General features: G+C 41.7%; 1 protein-coding gene across 4 annotated transcripts in view; it reads left to right on the top strand.

Moving 5' to 3' along the window:
- The window catches only part of RASGEF1A (RasGEF domain family member 1A), a 176,089-nt gene that overhangs the window by 126,316 nt on the left and 28,257 nt on the right, over positions 1-21,516 (top strand). The window contains exon 1 of one of the 4 annotated variants that reach the window (XM_030030739.1): positions 20,888-21,015. The exons of the other annotated variants lie outside the window; for them this stretch is intronic. Coding sequence (XP_029886599.1) covers positions 20,989-21,015 — 27 coding nt within the window. The 5' untranslated portion in view covers positions 20,888-20,988. Of the gene's footprint in view, positions 1-20,887; positions 21,016-21,516 lie in introns of those variants that run through there. 4 annotated transcript variants of the gene reach the window in all.

The following is a 21,516-nucleotide window of genomic DNA, read 5'->3' as shown; positions in this document are numbered from 1 at the left end:
TGAAGGCTGAGAGTTCTTGCAGCGTGTAGATCACAGACTGCAACAGAAAGGGACTTGACATAGCTGGTTTTGTTTGATGGTTTCTAATGTCTCTTTCCACTACAAGAACAGAAAGCTAAGACATCCTAAAGCTGGCTCTCAGCTGCATGAGTTTGCTCCTTTGCAAACTTCAGAAGGAGACCACAAAAAGAGGGTGGAGATGCCAAAAGCAATGTCATTCTTTTGGCCCATGCACAGCTTGCTTGTGCCGGGGTGCTTTCCTCTCCCTGGTGACTGTTTCAGCCAGAGAGTCTAAGGTATAAATGTGTCCCGTGCCCGCACTCCCTTCTCACCTGCAGAGAAAGAGCTTGCAAGTCAAGTTTGAAGAGTACTGTAGAGCATGTAAAAAGAATCATCCAGGAACCCACTACTTTGAAATTGCTGACATTTTGGAGGATGAAAGAAGCTTGAAATCTCCAGGGCTCCAGCCTCACAGGCACTAGAGGAAGAAAAAAAAAAAAAAAAAAAAAAAAAAAAAAAAATCCCTTAAAAAGAAAAGAAATAGAAGAAGGAGAAAAACTGCCTATCTCTGTATTTAGAAGTTCATATATTTAAGTCCCTTGAGGAAGGAAATAGGTTAGGAAACTGACAGTGAAAAATAACAGATTGGAAATAAGTCTGATTTTTCTGATAAAAGTTTTAATTCTTTTTTTTAAATGAGAAACAGGTCTTAAAATGAAATAAAAATAATCTGCAAAAGCAATACCAACACAATTTACTGACCAAAGGGCAAGAAATTAGGAAAATGCAGGCTAGGAATCAGCTGGCCAAAATTTCATTTGCTGTCAGGGACTGTACACGTTTATCATCAGCAATAGACACCTCATTACAGTTTTTGCCACCAAGCAATAACAGAAATGAACGTTATTTCTTTTTTCTTTATGCAAATAACAGACAGTCGTACAACATAGAGTAACTGAATCCTAAAACTGGTACTGTAAGTCTCTCAGTAATACACGCAACCATTTTAGCCAAACTGGATTTTTGAGAATAAACTAGAATAGCCGTAACACACCAAGGGTAGCGTTATTTATCTCATATGCTGACGATATCTGCAGAGGTAACGCCGGATAACATCTACCGCTAGCTTTGATGATCATTTGAAATGAGAAGAGTAAGTCTGCGCTACTTGTAGAGAAGGGAGATGGGCAAGCTAGGATAGCAAAGCAGCAGCCGAAGGCAGTAAACTGAGGTGGGGTACGACCAGACCCCAGTTATCTCTGCATTGTGCCCAGGTCCCTGGGAACCACAGACACTATGGACAAATTAGAGCAATTGCCAGGTTTCTCTGACTTGTGCTATGGAGCATCCATATGTGTTTCAGGACTACCAAACAGATGGCAGTACTGAATGCTTCCAAATTATAACCAGAATCTAGTTTGGACACATTATTTTATATTACCTTCTGCCACATCTTTTGACCTTGCTTCTGCCACAGAAAAAAGCTGTGAAAAGTGTTTGCACACTTAAATGAGAGAACAAACTGGTATACCCTTACATTTTTCATTTCTGAAGGTCTTAAGGGAGGAGGGAGGATGCACAGTAAATAAATAGCTTAAGTTTAAAGAACAGACTGTAAGCAACTAAAGCTTTGCCTCTTGCAAAACTATAGTCAGTCTGATTAATGGTTCAGGAATCATATCAAAGTGCAACAGCTTTCCCTGTAGACTGGTGATAGCCAGGAGAAAAGAGTCTCTGCTTTGAATGAGAACATGAAATTTGATTTGCATATTCTAAAGAAATAAATAATAATCTCTTAATTTACATAGATCTCTTCACAAAAGCAGCATCTTCACATTTTGATCACAAATTAAACAACAAAAAACTAAGTAAAGAAGTCAGGCTGAGTGCATGAAAGAAAGGGAGAATCTGCATGAAGCAGTTCTCTCTGTTAATTAATAATAACAAATTGATGGGCATTACATCTGCTCAGCACCTTCCAGTATCATGACTCAGAACTGCACTGTAAAAGCTGTACACTCTGCTAACAGTTCCTTTCTTAAAGGGTTGTGCTAAAGGAAACTTGTCAGCTGACCGAGTAGAGGATTTAGATCTTCAGTTACTGCTGGGCAAGGATAACATCTCAGAAACTTTTGGGGTTGTGGAGTTTACCTTAACTACTTGGTATTTTCTCACCATTCAGACCAAGCAACAATAATCAGGCATTTGATGACTGACCTTAATTTTTAGGGAACAGACTCTAGCAGGCTACTGACTTGTTAAAGGATACAGGAAAATCCATAAAAATGGAGATTAAACACAGAGTACAGACAGGCCCGGATGTAGATCAGCATTAAACCAGGGCTCCAGGCAGAGGTGCCCTCACCAGGCTCTCCCCCTCGCCGGTGGCTGGGTAAGGCTGGCTCTTCCCAAAGGTTGCCTTTCCCACTCTGTTCCCATGACAGCAAGCTCGTATTTCACCACAAGTTTAGCAACTCTTTTCTGCACCATAGTCACTGATTAATGCCCTGACCCTTGACTCATTAACCTCGGCAGTAACAAAACAGAAGGCAAAGGCTCACAGCCCCAAATTTTAAATTGGTTTAAGGACGGACCTTCCTGTGTGGCAACGGTGGGACTTGCAGAGTTGTTTGCGTGCCTTTTTCACACACACACCCCCCCCCCCCCTTAGCCTCTTCTGAAATTTAGTAGCAATAGCAAAGTAAATAGGTAACTGTTCCAACACAACCTTAAATAATTCAAAAGATCACATTCTTTGCCTACCTGAAAATCCAGAGCAGCCCACGTAACAGTAAACAAGCTTTTAATCGATTCTAAAACAATAAGAGTATAGAAGATAGATGACAGTAAGATTTAATTTAGTTTCTATTAGGCAGAATTTAAAAGAGCCTGAATGCTCCTCTCTCGGAATACTGAAATAGGAACACAAGTTTTAAATAAACTACTTCTGGGCACAGCTGCAGGGAACGATTCACGAATGAGCAGTCCTTGAAACATTCTCATGCCATTTGCTGTGGGCGCAGTGCAGTTTTAATCACCGCAAGGAGCTTTAGCTATGCCTAGGAGTTTTGTTCTTCATGGTGAGCCTAACCGGAAAACCCCTGAAAAAAGCAGGTCATTGCACCACAGGGGCTCAAACGATCCCCATGCTTCCAGAGAAGGGAAGCCAAGCAAAGCTGCAAAATGGAAGTCAAATGCTCAGATGAGGGCATGGGAAGGAGGAGGAAGAGACCGGTGAAAGGTCCAGGCCACCCGGGCTCTCCTTCCAGCCCCACGATTCACCTAGTGTGTGGCCCAGGCCAGCTCCTTCCACTTCTGCCTTCCTCAGTTTCCCCACACACAACACAGAGAGGCGAGGGACTGCAGCCGGGATGCCTCCGCCCTGCCTGGTTTTGGCACAGCTGCACAACGGGGCCTCAAGCCACTCCTGCAGCGCACGTGCGCACACACAAATCAGTCGGTGATAGCTGTGTTGTGAGAATTAACCCAGAGTTTCAGTGGCTTGTTTGAAGTACGAGGGAACACTAGCTGCATTTGAAAGCAAGGCTAGCGCCAAGCGATGAGAGAGGAGGAGTTTTATGCTTTAAAAGCTTTGATTTCTTAATCTTTCAAAGGGCAGAGAGTAGCAAGAAGGACCGTGAGGCTGCACAGCCGGCTGGGAAGCGCTGGGGTGCGAGGCTCGGCGGGGAGGCAGGCGAGAGGAGCACAGCAGCGGCCCCGGGAGCCCGGTTACAGGAGCAGTCGGACGTCACAGCCCGAGTGCAGTCCTGGCAAGCAGCAGGTCCCTTCCCTGATTTGAAATGATAACAAGGAGAGAAATGCTTGCTAGTATAGAAACAAGCCTGGAGAGCAGAAGTGAACCCTTCCCCTCTGCTGCGTAGGCTGCTGCAAAGCGTGCCAGGAGGCGCTGCCGCTGAACAGCTGGAAGAGTAGGCACGGGCAGGAGCACAAATACGTAGCCTTAAGGATATTCACCACTGACACCAGGAACAACTGATCGGCTGTTCACGTGCCAGTGACTGAGTCACACCAAACTGGCACTCTGTTTGGCAGACTTTACAGTCGCTTGCTGCAGTGATGTGCTTTGCCATACACCAGCATCTTACCTTACCGCTACAGTACTTCTGAACTCCACTTGGGATACCTTCATCCCTATGTTCCGATCCAATTATTTTCAATCCTCAATTAAGTTACTTTAGGCATGAAAAAAAATAACTGGAAGGGGAGAAGAGGGAAACATAGTTGGTCATGCCTATAATCTTACAGCTGTATCTGTAATTCCAATCACAAATTATTCTTTCGCGATTGTCAGGCAGAGAAAGCTACTGCCAGCACTTCATATCCTGGTTTTGAGCTCTCACAATATCTATTTAAATTAGCAAGCAATCAGCACCCACAGTGCTTAACATCACATACACAGTACTCCAGTTGTGCATTCTCTAGTCGTTATTTTCTCCCATGGAAATCTTTATTGCACGGGGCTTGTTTTGACAAGTTATCTCTTGCTTATTCAAGAATTCTAGGTACTTTTCACTCAGATTATCAGTTTCAGTTAGTCACTATATCCTTGAAGTGTACATACTATCAACATAAAATAACAAAGAGAGCTCAACAATCAAAAATTTCTTTCTTATGTATTATGACTTTTTCTCCTGATTCCACCATGGAAATTAACAGAAAAAATTTCACTATCAGTTAGGTATTAATAAAAAAAGATAACTCTTGAAGTGGAATGGATTTAAAGACCACAGAAGTCTGAATTTGGCCATCCAGTCTGAATTTGACGAATTCAGTCTGAATTTTGACCATAACTATTTGCATACTATAATGGGAACCGAAACTGCCTGATGTCAAAGGCGCTAGCAAAACCTAAACCTATGTGCAGCTACACTGAATCTATAAAGTACGCATTTCTTACCAATTCCCATTCCTTTTCAATTCCTATTGCCACGCACAAAGCATCTTCCCCTATACTTGTCACAAGCAAAGTCATTTATATTTACATATGTGATCATAGCAGGAGTGCCACCAAAACATTGGTCCCCAGACCAAAGTATTATATATGAGACCATCCATAGAATAACAACTGTATACTTGTTCTGTGCAAGCTTGGGACCCATCTGGTAGAAGTCACATATGATGTCTTCCCTCACTGGTTTATTCTCTCCTTGATGGTAACTATTCCTTTAACATTACAGACATAGCATAGATACAGACATAGTAAAAAAATTCCTTTTTAGAATAACGACAAAGAACGCCTTTCTATTTCTGACAACATGTGGAATGAAGATATACAATTCCTGATGCGGTGGGGTATTGAAGTCATATTAATATTTATGATAGAAAATTAGTGCAAAAAAAATCAGCTAATAAAGCCTCCCAAACCAAGCAGGTATCATGCTAGGTTAATAAGGTTTTCACCAAACCTGAGCTAAGTTTCACAAGCTAAGGACGATTTTAGCATTTTAGGTGATAATGTAGTTTGGATCAAGAGAACAGCAGCTGTTCCAGTGGAGCTTTGCATTTGAATTTCCAGGGTTCATTCTAACCCCTGTAAACTCAAAACAAAACTCAGTTGGTGTGAACTGAAACAAGAGGTTTGAGTGAAAAAAACGTGAGTGGAAACCACCAAGCCTGAGAATCAAAACCAATGTTTGGACCTGCACTGTGCACATGCCTGGCAAGCCTGTTGCAAATGTTAGTTTTCCTTGCATATAAGTCTAAGCCCAACTAATTTTTTTCACTGAAACCAAGGGTTTGGGGGCCAGGGAAAGGAGGGAATTAATTTGAAATGGCGTCTTCTAATGAGCAAACAAAGATCAGGAACCTCAGGATCTACTTGTACAAGAGCAGGGAAATTACCTTTGCATATTTGGTTTTCAAGAGATGAAGGAGAGAAAGAGAGAAATGGAACTGTGGCCACAGTGGGGAAATTCACGAGAAATGCAAGTTGTGTGGTTCAGGCAGCTTCAGGGAGTGCTGAAAGATTTCAGAAGGTGAACAGATTCCTTTCTCATTAATGAAGGGGCCCTGACTCTAGATCTGCTGAACTCACTCCGAGTGGAAGGCTATTCAGCTCTCTCCTTTGATTGAAAGCATGAGCCTGTTACTTATGAGCTCCTGGTAGCTTTCCTTTTAATAGGAAGTTGGGGGAAGGGGGGGGGAAGATGGCTGGAGGAGGGGAAGGAGAAGATGGGTAGCAAAACATGCTGGTAGCTGAACACAGGACTTCAAGGGATTTGCAGGACAGGCCTTTGGGGAAAGGTTAAAAGCTTACAAGGTAAGTGATGCCTTTCCTGGGCTGACTTTCTTTCCTTATTGTTCACCAACAAGTTAAGGAGAAAAAAAACTTGTCTGCATCTTCAATCCATCCTTACCCTCCTTCCTTCTCATAGTTTTACCAAATTATTTATTCTGCTAGCATAGAACAAAAAAATTGCTGATTTTCAATTTTTTTTTTCTGGTGCATATCAGCGGTATTTGAATAATGCTAAAAAATGATAAATAAATAAAATCCTGACCATCTTCAGTGCTGCAACAGGGAACATGCAGCTTGCTGTTCTAAATTGTACACAGCCGCGAGCTCTCGTCAGACTCTGTGTGGGCTTGAAATGTTCTTTTAGTTCTTTGCAGCTGAGAGCTGAACACAGATTATCACTAAAAGGATATGAAAGATGATGTTGGGACATTTGCCATAACTATACAGGAACAGTCCTCAAAGCAATCAGAAATGTGAGCAGATTATTTAGCCAGCTCAGTTTTGGGGACTGTATTGCCAGCTAGCTGTTTCTGTTAAAGGTTACCTTTTTATATGATAAAACAGAAAAAGGACAATTAAAAATACACTTGAAAGAAACCCACACATATTGCAAATGCCTATGATAGGTACTTGCTTGTAGGTAAAGGGCAACACAGCAACAGTGTGTCTAAGCCTTGATGTGTACTTTAAAGGGACAGAATCTAAACTCCTGTTCAAATAATTTGGGCATAAATACCATTAGTGAATTTTAAGATATTTAAGCATAAAAAAGCTTAAATAAAAAATAATATGAAATATCATTATAATTATTATCGTGGCAGTGTAAGTATACTTCCTTTGTAATGTGAATTGTAAAATATCAAATTTTAAAGATCAGATTGATGGTTTTAAAAGATAGAATATTACTAGTAGTTGAATTAGTATTTAAATCCTTCAAAAGCAACATAGTTACAGTAAATACTTTAAACTCACTCACTTGTAGCCAAATCTTGTTGAAGAAGGCTTCAGCTGTTTCAGTGTTTGGACCAATCCACAGCTGTAACTTCTGGGAATGGCTATTTTGTTCCTCACAGGCAAACTCCAGATTATTTTACCCTACTGCGTCATTCCAGACCACTTCTCAGACCAGAGTTCACACACCCAACTGAGGGTACAATTTTATTTGTATTCAAAAAATCAGGCATGAATTCACCTGTAAGCTCCCCAGTCAGCGCACAACAGTGCATTAACTTACAGCATCCTCTCAGACAAGACTTTCAAATAAAATCCAAACTATTAACTACTGGAGCTCTCTGGCCATACACAGATGGATGCATGTTCAGGATATGGCCCAAAGATGACACCTAATTTGTACAAACACAAACAATATCACAGTAAAATTAGAGCTGCCACCTTCAAAACTATCCTTGGGAGAATTTGAGCATAATGGACTTGTTAAACATCTTTCCTTTTTCTTTTCAACTACTTCATTATTTCAAAAATCAATTGCAAAAGAACTCATTTTGGTCAAAATATGAAAACAAAGGACTAAAAAAGGAATAAATAAGCCCACCTAATAACTACTTTCTAAAAGCAAGTAGGTGACTTTTAAGTAAACTACCTGACTGCCCAACAGGCATGGTATAAATCATTCTTTGGGAGGGAGAAATGAATTTTTTTTTTTTTTAATCAACATCATCTGTTTATTCATCAACAATATGAAAAGAAAAATTGAAAGGTGCAGAAAAGAACTGTGACCTATTTATACATCAAGGAACTGATTTTCAGTTATAGGTACTAATCTTGCTGGTGTCTATGGATGCCTAAATCTAGTTCAAATGGTATTTTGCTAGTTTTGGGCTGTTGCCAAGGAAGATATATCAGCCACTTGCAGTCTGTAATAACTTTGGTTATCTTCTAAACTGAGCAGAGATCTTGGTAGGAAACTGAATGGGCAACTTCAAGATAAATCTAAGTACCACCTATGCATATTGACTTGGGGTGTGACTTCAGTGCTGTAACATTTGGAGTGATATGATCTCAACTCAGCGGAGCTCGCAGGTTTGTAGAATATTAATAGCCACTTTGACAGAGATAGTACAACCAGACTTAAAAAAAAAATTAGCAAAATCTTTAATTTTTTGCTCTTGCTAGCCATGTTAATGAGACAATTTGTATCTGTGTTTAAAACAAAAAAAATACATGCAGAATCTGACTTTGAAAGTCAAGTGTATTATCACAATAGAGAGAAAGGGATTATAGGGAAAAGCAGTAATAAAAAAAAATGGTGAGGCCATTTAGCTCAGTAACAAAAATAGCGACTTGTGATTGTAGAAAAAAGTAATATGGCTTATTGCAAATTATACAGTAAAGCACTTTAGTGCTTAACACATTAATCCCTAAGAAACAGTTTTCATGATTTCATACACTGCAAATGTCTATAAGCATATGCCAGTGAGAGGCTGTTTGTAACTGCATCTAGCTTGCAGGAAGAAAAAAGCACCATAACATTTGTGAGGTTGCATGTTTATACAACTGTAGTTATTATGGAGTATTTGCAAAACTTCAAACAGGAATTAGGCACATGATGTACTTGAGCCTCTGCGAGTTCCCTTCATGTGATGTGATCAGATTCATACCAGTTGCAATGCAACGCAGTTCAAGCAGCACTCTTCAGCCCATGCCTAAACTCTGCTCTCCCCATCCTCATCAGTCTCAGATACTCAGCATATCTCCTTTTCCTGCAGGAGAACCCATGTGTCTTACTACATTCTCAGTTTCTTAGGAAACAGGTGTCATGTCAAGCCATAAACGTGCTGTGCATCAAAGGCTAATCCAGCAAAACAGGACCTTGCACGCTGCATCCTCCCAAGCAGTACTCAGTAAAATTACCCACCAAATCCCACTACTTGAACAGCATGCATCTTCTGATTCTCACTGCACTCCTTATCAGTTGCACCTGAATTTGGGTTGACTTTGGAGAGGGAAAGGAGGAAACAGGTATGAGTAGAAGGAAAGCAAATAAAGGATATGTAGGATACCTGGAAGTGTTGATGATTTCTGCGTAACAGCCTTGCAGCACCAAAAGGAAAGGAGTGACTAGGTAACGCTGAAAATCAAGATTTACATGGGGCTTTATCTAAAACCTACTGAAGTCACTCAGACGAATTCTGTTGCCTCCAATGAGTTTTGTACTAAGACAGATCTGCAGCATTGGACATGATAACCTATGGCACCACTTCTATAAGATCATTAGGAATTTATCATCATTTATTTTTGAAAGAAGAGCGGGGAACATCCCAGTATCACTAGCAAAACAACATTTCCTCACTCTTCAAAACAGACACATACATATACCACAAGAACAATGCTGACTGCTGACTTGATGTTCTTTGATGTGTGAACATGTAAGACAATTGAAGACATTCCAATTATCTCCAGTTCAAAGTTAGGCCAAAATTAGAAGCAGTTATGAATAATGTATTAGGTTTTAGTAGAAACAGCAATGCTGAGCAGAATAAAGATGAAAGTTTAGCTTAGCTGTGAATACGTGAAACAGGTAAGCAACACCGCTTCTTTAAACAGACACGTTGGAATTGCACATCCTCAGAAGTTCAATTAACAAAACATACGTCAAAACAGAGTTTTGTGACAGATTATAAATTGCTTTCAGATGCAATTCTGATGTTTTCAGGATAATATTAGAAGCCAAAGTGTTTTGTGAAACTTCCTCTAGCTTCTTTATGAGGCTTTTTAGAAGAAATAACCATGCCAAAACACTTGTCATTTACCATAGTAGCCTAGGAGTTGGTTCCAGGTCAAAAGATGCATCTTGGAAGGTTCATTAGCCAACACGTAGGTCAACGCAGTAGCCCAGATCCTCAAAGGGTGCCAAGCAGTCTATTTCCATTCGTTTCAGAAAGCTTACCAACTTCCTGAGAATCTGGCATTTTAATTAAGGAATAAATGACTTCCAGGCAGTAATGCTTCTAGTTGGATAAGCTATTCTTGCTTGGATATCTATCTTATGTTCCCGATAAAGATGTCCAGTGGGTGTTCCACCGTTGCCTTATATTCCTGCAATTCTACTTCACTTTGTGGATTTTGTGAAAAAGATTGGATCTCAGAAGATGATGATGATAGCGCAGATTGTAAGAACAAGAAGAAACATATGGCTACTTCTCTGGGTTTTGTACTCTCCTAAGAGACCCATTTTCCATTATCTATCTTGTATCTTCATAGATCTTTGTAACTGTGGGCAATCTGAAGCAAGCCTTTCCAGTTAGGCAAATGCTGGCACTTAGGCTCAGTGCCTTGTTATTGGCAGTTTTGACAAGGGTAACTGACAACAGGCCAGAGATGATTTTTCATGGTTTGTGCATGAAGTTATCTGTACTGTTATTTACAGACGCCCTTGTTGAAATCCGGTGCTTCCTTCACTGACTTCAGTTTAAGTTTGCTACTATTTCGCAAACCATAAAAATGAAGTGACTACATAAAACAATCCAATATTCTCTAGGTTTTTAGTAGCAGTAAACAACCTTTCACAACCACAAAAAATTGTATCACTCAATAGACTCACTGGGGACTACAAAACAACGAAGTACACATTTAAACAAATTCACAGAACATCTGTTACAAAAGTTAATTAATGTACTAGCTATTATAAATTATTATCTTCTATATCATGTAATGCTAGGGCAATTCTAGGCTTTCATTTACTTTAGAAAATAACTACCAACAAAAAGCATTAGCATATACAGTGCCTTTCATCTTTTGTTTTAAAATTACAATTCCATTTCCTAGAACCCACTGCTTCACTTGAACAAACCCTTCTTTACTTCAATAGATGTAGGTGTGAGAGGGGGCAGGCGTTTGACTTCATCTACCAAGGGCATACAGCAGGATTGTGCTCAATTTACATCAGAGACGTTTAAAATGCCAACACTTGAATGCCTCTATAGTCTCAAATTTTTCCTGCATCACCCAATTTTTATGCCAGTGAAAGAGCAGATCCGATAAGAAACACAGAAGTAGGAACAATGTGATTTTTCCCCTTTTCTGGACTGGTCTTGCACAAAGTAGAATATGCCAAGAAATTCCTCTTGGCTTACTTATCTCAGTGACGCGATGCAGACTGGTGTGTAACCATGGGAGAATTTTGTCTGTAATGTTTACTATCATGCTTATAATCATTCTTGGAACAAAATAAAATGATTGAATATAGTGTCTCCAGTTAGGTAGAGAACTCTCCCGACTAATGTACATCTGTAAAACACTTACAATGAAAACACACAATAAAGCATTTTTAAATCTTACTGATTAAAATTAGGCTAGACTTCGTTAACGAATTTGAAGAGATATTTAAGTAACAATGCATTTGCAAAACAGATAAGTTTAAAAAAAGTCTCCAAACCTGAGCTAAGAGTAAAACAGGCTCTGCCCATTGTACGCACAGCTTTTGCAGACCCAAGAACCTAGTCTAAAGGGGAACACAAGTGAGCACCAGAAGGAACAAGCTTCCCCTGGGGAAACAATATGAGCTTTAAGTTTCCCACATGTTCATGCCTGGGGAATCCCCTTTGAAGTTGCGAGCTGAGGTGACATCTGTTTCATGCCACTGGAGCGAGGCAAACAGCAGCAGTAAGGTTCAAACCCAGACACATCAGAACATATAGGGCTCTTGAATTCACTATAATTTTTTTTATACTCTTGGATTCTTCTTCTGGTGAGAAGGGGGGGGGAAGAATATAAATTGTAACATTTAAATAAAATAGTAACACATCCTCCCTAAATGATCTTTAATATGGGTGCAATGAACTTGCAAAAGGCAGAGAAAAGGGTGACAAATTCAGTAATTATTTTCCTACTGACATCAGAATAACTAAGTGTTCCAAAAAAAAAAAATATTCAAATGGAAATTACTGAAACTTGGTATCCTATGATATAGCTAACATTCAGATGAGTGCCAGTCCTAAATGGCAAAGCCAAACAGGTTCAAGATGCATATCGTTTTTTCATCATCAGTTATTTGAATTGTGACTTGATCAACACAGAACAGAGCACAGGGAAAATAAAAGCTCCAGGAAGACACTAAATCCTTTTTATATGTAGTTCACTTATATTTATTTCCTGATACAGGTATTGTCATAAAGGGTTGGGCCAAAGTAGCTCAGTCATGTTAATTCTTTGACTGATTTATGTCAAGATGCTTTAGCAAAACAGAAGACTAAGTCATTGTTCAGTAAATTTCACTAGCATACAGGTAGCTCACTGGATTGTTTTTGTTTTTGTTTTTTTTTTTTAATTTCAACATTTATGCATATATAGCAGGGGGTTTGTCCACCTGCAGATTAGTCCTCAGCTTAATCCAGTGCAAATCTGACCACAGATTTGACAGAGGGTCATCATATTTTAGTGTTTCACATTCAATAGTTTATGCTTGGTAGTCTGAGGCTGTGTCCTAGGATACATAAGATAGGATAAATATACATATATATGAGACAATATCCTGTATTCTGTACTACTCAGCATCAATTCAATATACATTTGTTTATTCACTATGTTTGTGATATGATAGTGCAAGTCCTTCCAAAGTAGCTAAGTATGCTGAAACACACTGTAGCTGATAGTCTCATCTATGTGCACATTTCTAAGTAGGCTTGGGGGCTCATCCATCTGTTCGCTAGCTCTTGTTATTCATCAAAATGCTTTCTTAAAAATAAATTAATTTTTTGAATACTAATTTGATGACAACCTCTTACTAAAATTAAACCATATTTAACTTCATTTTCTCAATATTTCTCTATTTCTTTTGCTCAAGATATTGTTAAGACTATCATACCTTGATTCTATTCCAAATAAAGTCATTAGAATTAAGCTGACAGCTGTTAACTGCCCTGTAAACTGAGTAGATTTTAGCCCACTCTAAAACTTCCCTAATAACCGCTGCTGAACTTCTTGGCTGTGTCAGCTAAAAGAATCCAAGCAATAGATGTGTCCAGGAACTGAATTACTTGCCATAATTCAGGTAAGACAGATATATCATGTTTAATAGAAATTTGTTTGCATTCTAGTACAGCTGCAAGTGAGTTACTGCAAATGAGCTCATCAGCCCAGCATTTCCCACCATCAGCTGTAAAACAAAATTTGTAAAACCAAAGAGATTGAAAACTGGGGGGGGGAATTGATCCCACATCATGGTTTAACCCCAGCCAGCAGCTAAGCACCATGCAGCCACTCATGCACTTTCCCCCACCCAGTGGGATGGGGGAGAGAATAAGGGGGAAAAAAAAAAAGTAAAACTCGTGCGTTGAGATAAGAACCATTTAATAGGACAGAAAGGAAGAAAATAATAATGATAATAATGACAATAATACTAATAAAAGGATTGGAATATACAAAACAAGTGATGCACAATGCAATTGCTCACCACTCGCCAACCAATGCCCAGTTAGTTCCCGAGCAGCAATCCACACCCCCCAGTTTATATACTGGGCATGACGTCACATGGTATGGAATATCCCTTTGGCCAGTTTGGGTCAGCTGTCCTGGCTGTGTCCCCTCCCAACTTCTTGTGCCCCTCCAGCCTTCTTGCTGGCTGGACATGAGAAGCTGAAAAAAAATCCTTGACTTAGTCTAAATACTACTTAGCAGCAACTGAAAACATCAGTGTGTTATCAACATTATTCCCATACTGAATCCAAAACATAACACTACTATAGAAAGCTACTAGAAAGAAAATTAACTCTATCCCAGCCAAAACCAGGACATCCCATCACTGACCTTAATGAATATTCTAAAATACCGGTGGGAATGCTAACAATGTTGCTGTCATAGGTTCTGCTAAAGCAAACAGAAGGTTGACTAGTTAGACTGGCAATTTTGATCTGCTAATTGTGATGCCCTGAAGCTTAAAACACTAAAAATAAACTTCCTTTTTGTTGAGCTGGTTAAAAGAAATAGCAACCCACGTGCATTTACAAAAATACTGTATCGAGAAGATTGACATCAGCAGACATGCAGATTTTTCTTCCCCTGGGCACCAAATTGCTGATGTATGTACATGCTCCCTTCTTGGCATAATTCATTTTCACTTTCTGCATGGTGGCACATTCTTGGAATAGCTGGTGTCAAAGCAAGCATGAATATGCAAGTGAAGGACACACTAGCTAGGATAAGACCAGAACTCCTTTATCTTGAACCCAAGCTTGAACCCAATTTAAAATAGAATATCAGTTGCTTTTAAATATTCAGCTTAAAAAGACCCTAAATAAAATCAATAAAAAGAGCGCATATAACATTAACATACCTTTGTTCTTCCATGTTATAGCCAAAATCAGATCGAATCACAAACATTAAAACCTGGGGTTTTATGCTTTTTCTGCCCTTTCTTGGAAAACAAGGCATGAGAAACAGCAAGCAGACTCCGTCATCTCCAGAAAACACGTAACGTGAATAAGAATGGAACAACTCTACAACTATAGGAGAAGCAGCTGTTCAACTACACCCTGATTGCCTAAATTGTCATTTACACAGGACAAGTTGTAACAGCTCCTTTAAGCAGAGCACACGAAGCCATCTTTTTCTGAGATCTTTTGTTTTCATTTACTCTCTGACTAGCTCTCCTATGCATTTAAATGACCTGAGGTCCTCAGAACCCTGTAAGATGTTTCTCTTGCTACATTATTGATTCAAAGGAGGAGTATCACCCCTTTTTATTTGCCCCCCCCCCCTCCCTTTTTTTATATTACCAAAGCTGATTCATCCACACCAATCAAGAATATGATAAGGACACCCATGATATATTACAGTGTTGTTTCCCTTCTGGATGTACCTTAAATCTCAATTAGCAGGCAAGAGAATTCCAAAAACTACAGAATTCTACGACTGGAGCATCTATGAAAATCAGGAACTAAACAGACTACTAGTGAACTTCTTCAGGCAGCTGTGCCAAAATAACCATTAAAATCTCAGTCACTAATTAACAGCCGCACACGAGTATCATAGGCAACTTGTGTCAGATTATGTTAAATCTCCTATTTTGGCAGAGGCACAAAAAACTGGGGATTAGCACCATGTCCTCTCTAAATCCAGGGGAAGAGCTTCCTTTCAATCCAAGGGGGAGCTACAGTACTAAGCATCAGTGAAAAATCAGTTTCACACTGCTCAGCAAAGAATTACTCTCAATGGTGTCACAGGGCTGACCTTATGCCAGTGAAAACATAGTTTGCTCCACAGATATGTAACTTCATTTTCAGAACTAGTTTTTCCCTTTCAGGTAGAACTGAAAACAGACATAGCAGTGAACCACATCTCAATTTGTTTTTATATTTTCAGCTAGGTTTGCTCTGAAAATTGCTGGATATCTCAGGGGTAGAGCTGGTCAAGACCTCTTCAGCAAAACATTTTAAAATTGGAAAATGCCATTTTCAAACTACAACATCCATTGGCTCTGACAAAACTATTATGTGGAAAGATTCATCCTGTCCCAGGTCAGAGAGAGAGACAAAGGCATGGTCAATAATAACCACAGACTGATAATTAGTGTTCAACTTCACTTCAAGTCTCAAGCTTAAAAAGCTTTGCTCAGTTCAGAACCACGATTTGAAACTCCTTTCTCCCACTCCCATCTGCTGCAAAGTTATTAATGTGCCATCAAGTTATTCTGCAGCATGAATCTCTGAAATCTAGAAATCTTCAAATTCATCTAAAAGTGGTTTAAGAACAGCTTGCAAATCATAAAATTTGTACGCACGGCAAGGAAATCTTGAACATCTGTGCAGCCCTACAAATAAGACCAAAATCCTAATGTTCCCTAAAGACAGTCGCCTGAGGCTTTGAAGCTCTACCTACATTCTACTTCTTAAATTATAAATTCTTACAAATGGTCCATACTAGCTTATGTCCTGTCCTGGTTTCAGCTGGGATAGAGTTAATGGTCTTCCTAGTAGCTGGTACGGTGCTATGTTTTGAGTTCAGTATGTGAAGAATGTTGATAACACTGATGTTTTCAGTTGTTGCTCAGCAGTGTTTAGACTAAAGTCAAGGATTTTTCAGCTTCTCATCCCCAGCCAGCGAGAAAGCTGGAGGGGCACAAGAAGTTGGGAGGGGACACAGTCAGGGCAGCTGACCCAAACTGGCCAATGGTGTATTCCATACCATGGGACATCCCATCTAGTATAGGAACTGGGAGACGGGGGCGGGGAATCGCTGCTCAGGGACTAGCTGGGTGTCGGTCGGCGGGTGGTGAGCAATTGCACTGCGCATCATTTGTACATTCCAATCCTTTCATTATTGCTGTTGTCATTTTATTAGTGTTATTATTATCATTATTAGTTTCTTCTTTTCTGTTCTATTAAACCGTTCTTATCTCAACCCGCGGGTTTTGCTTCTTTTCCCGATTTTCTCCCCCATCCCACTGGGTGGGGGGAAGTGAGTGAGCAGCTGCGTGGTGCTTAGTTGCTGGCTGGGGTTAAACCACGACAGTCCATACAAAAGCCCCATCCGAACTACTGGAACAGAATATAACATGCAAATACAGTGACCCTCTATACCCTGGCCACTTTCATAGACTGTAGATCTCTGGGTAACAGTTCAGACTCAACCTCAGAGTAACAAACAAGGCTATGCACTAAACCCAGCTGTACTTCAAAGACCGAAGCGACACGCTATATTCATCCTACTGTGTACACAAAAGGGTGGGAATGGACAGATGAAGACTTGATCCCATTTCGTTAATCAATGCTATGAAAAATGTCATACACAATTAAGTCCACTTTCCATGCAGACTCCTCTGTGTTTGTTCCTCTTTGCTTCACTACAGACCTGGGGCTTTAAATACACACTCTGTTAAATGAAACTAAATGTTAATAATAACCAGATCTGTGTGGAAGGTGACCAACAAGTGACTTGAGTAACTTGACAATGAAAGCTCCAAAGACAGCATTTCTAGGACAGTCCCTTTACACTTGAGGTTATAGCCTCAGATCAGCATTAATGACATCTATAATTACTTGCTTTTCCTAAGTACAGTTACATTTGAAACATACACACAAGCACGTTTAAGTTGTTTCCAAAATGCTGGTTTTTTTAAGACCAGTGGAAAAACCTCGAGTTTCTTCTTCCCTGACTCTCACATCTAACTTTATAATCTTCACTCTCAAATTGATTTTTCCTTCACTTTCACCCGCTTTTCTTTGCTAATATTTCTTAATTTTACCAAGTTATTGACCAGCAACTTGCCACTTATGAAGAGATATAAGGAGATTCCTCCTGTACTAGGAAATTGTATCCAAACACAGTAAAGCAAAAACTTACTGTCCAAATATAAAAACATACAAAGTAAGCGCAACAGTGTGAAAACATCCTTATCAACGTTTCACAGATGAATACTGAGGCACAGTGGGATTAAACAATTTGTCCGACAAGTCTGTAGCACAAGCAGGAATAGAACCCAAATACTGCAAATAACAATCCAGTTCATTAATCATAAGTTAATAGAACATGTTATACTGACGTTAGCCAGTATAAGAGAGGTTGAAGCAACCTTCGAGGTTGAGACAGTCATGGCGTGACTGCTGCTGACTCACTCTGCAGCGAGATACTCCTCTGACTAGCTGGATTGAACCACAGCAGTGTTGCCTCAAAAGCAAGCTACAGAACAAGTACAGGCTCTGCTGATTAAACTTGCTCTAGGGTCCACCCACCAGTAACATGAGGCAATGCCCAATGAAAACATCTTCAAAATGCAAGCAATTTGTTGAGGAACAGAACTTACATAACTACAAAAATAATTAGACCTTAGAGAGTTTCTGTATCGACAGATTTCAACACTCAGAATATAGATAGCTAAAGGTCATCAACCACACTTTACAGAAAGAGAAATGGAAATAAAAAGATAATATGATTCATCTGTTACATGCTATACAAGCTGAATTTCGGTCTTCAGCTTCTCCTATTTATAAAAACTAGCTTTCCAAAAACATTGCAAGACTAGACAATACAGTGCCCCCAAAACTAAGCATTATGTATGCTAGAAAAGGAAAAAAAATACATTTCCCTGAAACTTGCATTCTCTAACATATACCCCAACGTTTATATACACATACATAGGTATGTATACAAACAAGAAATATACACACACCCCTTTACGTATACATACCAAAAAATCTAAACAGAATCTGCTGGACTGCAGAAGGGAGGAGCATGGAAAAACACTTTGATATGGTGCCAATAGGCACAACATCAGGAACTGTAGAGAACAGGCTACATCTCGGACACTTATCTCTACATGTATTACTTTTTTTTTTTTTTTACCCAATTATGGCAAGAATTGGCTCCCATGCAATCTGTACTCTGGGGAAGAAGTGTGGTCCGTCAGCTATTCCAAACCTTGGTAGAAACCCTAGGTGCTCTTCAGGGTGCTTATTGTGCAGTGGTATAACAGGCCCTTGTCTATAGACCAGAACAGATACATGACTCTCGGAGAAGAGAGAGCATTCCTAGCTAGTACAGTTTTCCTTAATGCTATTAGAACGTTTCTAAATTCCTGTGTTTCTTAGTTCTAATGACAGGATAGATCTAAGTTCTGATGTCAAAAAAAAACCCAAAACCCAAACAAAAAAAAAGATGAGGGATTGTTTTCACAACAGATTGAATCTGTGACTAGAGCTCAATTAACTATGTACATTTTGCCAAGATTAATGGACATATACTTCTACAAGCCTCAGCAAACATTTGAGTAAGGTGGGAAAACAGATTAGCACAGAAACAGAATGAGATCCAATACTTTGTTTTTCATGCGTACTTATTTGCAGGCTTGCTGGTGGTGTTCTTAGCTGTAAATATTAAACAAGTTATTAGAAGGTGGTCAGAGCCTTCAGAAAGGTTATCATATTTATTATACAGTGTTAGCGTATGAACTCCTACCTCCTGCTTTTGATAAACTTTTGTAAAGATGATAGTTTTGAACAGGACTTGACAAAACTTGTCCCTCACCCTCCTCTAGTGTTACACACTAACGTCCTAATGTGGTACTGCAGCAGGTTGGACCACTGGGTTCAAAGCTGATACCGCCTGGGAGTTCTTCGGTGTCCAAGGCACGCAGGGTGCTGTAACTACGGAAAGCCTCAGAGTAAACAGGTATCAGATCTGCTGCAACACCTGCATGCTCTAAATGTTGTGGAATACAGCTAAGATACAGGAGTGAGACTAAGAGCAAAGCAGATTTGGCAGGGAGGAAAAGGACTGACTTTTCAAGTTGTCACTTAAGAGAAAAAGCTAATTTAAAATAAGGAAGATAAACTATACAGCAGATCTGTTAAGATTTGGAAACCAGGAAGGAATTTAGTTAGCAAGCAGTAAAGATGATGAGTAGCTACAAATCTTTTTAAAGTTACCGCGTGTTTAGGATGGATGACAGTGCTTGTCCTCAAATGGTGAGCGAATATGAATATATTCCTTATACTCTTGAGTATGTGCATGTTTCCAAATCCGTTTGCCCTGCCCACCTACCTAGACTGGCATGCTTTCTTCCAAAAAGGCTTTTCCTACATTAATCACCATGGAAACCAGTGAAGCCTTCTGCTACGTGTTCAGAGCCATTAAATAAATAAGTTCAATAATAAAAATAAGATTAATGAATGCCTGGAGACAGCAGGGTAAATACTAAAACATACCAACTCAAGTAGAATGAGAAACAGGATGGGAAAAATACATTTACGTGGGGGAAGGCCGCAAAGAGGGCAACCCTCAGTTGCTCCCGGGTGTAGGTGAGGCGGCTAGATGTACCGAGTGTTTCCACGGGAGATCAGGTTCTAGATACGCACCCAAGCCTGCGTGTGAAACAATAGGGGCTGGTCCAGTGCCAGCCCTGCTCTCTACGACCAGCCCCGAACTATCAGATGACTGGCTCGGGCAATTCGAGAAGAAAAACAACTCTAGCAGAAAGAATAATAAAAACAATTATTAGCAGGGAGGGTTGGGCGGCATCCGTCAATGCTGCAGTAATTACATCGGGTGCTACCACGCGTGCCGGCGTAAACAGCTCAACAGGGGGAATGGCCTGCCGAGCCTCCTCTCGGGCCGCGTCTCGCACAAGGCCGCGCCGCGCGAGGAGCGCGGCCCTCGCCAGCCGCTCGGAGCCGGGCGCCGGGGCGCTTTCCCCGCCGTCGGTGGGAAAGCACACGCCGGTCAGGAGCTTTCAGAAATCCACGCGGTGCTTGGGGTACGAAGAAGAAGGAAAAAAAAAAACACAAAAAAAACCCGAGCGGTCTGGTCGCTTAAGAACCTTTTTCTGGGGGAAGCAAACGCAAACCAAAACCCAACCAAACAGGAATAAGCCCCCCCCCCCCAAAAAAAAACAAACCACCAACCCACCCCCGAAAACAGAGAGATCAAGTGTTTCCACCTTTGAGAGAAACGCCAGCGGCCGGACCCGCCTCAGCCCAACCCCTGCCGAGAGGGACGAGGCGACGGCCCGGCCCGGCCCGGCCGCCCACGGCCACAGGCACGGCGCGCGCCCCCCCCGCCCCACGCGCGCGCGCCCCCCGCGCCGTTGACTCGGCTCCGTTTGAACCGGCCACGCTCGCGCTCAGCCAACAGGGCGCCGCGCTGGGCCCTGACGTCACGGGCGGCGGGAGCGGAGCGGGGCCGGGCCGGCCGCGCCGGGCGGGCGGCAGCTCCGCCACGGGCGGGCAGAGCTGTCAGCCGCGGGGCCGCCGGCGCTGCCGCCCCTGCTGCCCACGCGTATGTACACGTCGCCCAGGAAAATGAGGGTAAGCGCGTCGGGTGGGTCGCCGCCGCCGTCGTGACCCCCGCCCACCCTGTGCGGGCACCGGGGGGGAACGGCGGGCGACAGGGCAAAGCCCCGGGGTGGCGGCGGCTCGGTGGTACCGAGGGGGGAACGCCCCGTGGCGGTCAAAGGGACGGGGTGGGGGGGCTTCGCCTCCGAACTCGCCCTGCGCCGGAGCCCGCCCCGCCGGGGTCCCGCCGCGCGGGGGACGCCAGCGAGAGTCTCCCACCGCCGGCGGCGGCGGAGCGGGAGTGCTGCGGCAGGGAGAGAGGGGCGAGAGGGGGCTGTCCGCGGCCCCCGGGGTGGCCGACGACCGCCGCCGGGAGGGCGCAGGGGGCGGCAGGTGCTGCCCCCGAGGAGCCGGGGGCGTGCGGCCGCGGAGTAGCGCGAGTTTCAGCGAAACGCGTGGGTGACAGGGGCCGAGGGGGCTGCGGCTGTCGACGGGGGTATTAACTGCCGCCCCCTCAGCGGTCGGGGCCCTTGG

The sequence above is a fragment of the Aquila chrysaetos genome, chromosome 11 (assembly GCF_900496995.4).
Source record: "Aquila chrysaetos chrysaetos chromosome 11, bAquChr1.4, whole genome shotgun sequence".
Taxonomy (NCBI): Eukaryota; Metazoa; Chordata; class Aves; order Accipitriformes; family Accipitridae; genus Aquila; species Aquila chrysaetos.
The sequence above is the reverse complement of the archived record's forward strand: the minus strand, read 5'-3'. Positions and strand labels throughout refer to the sequence as shown.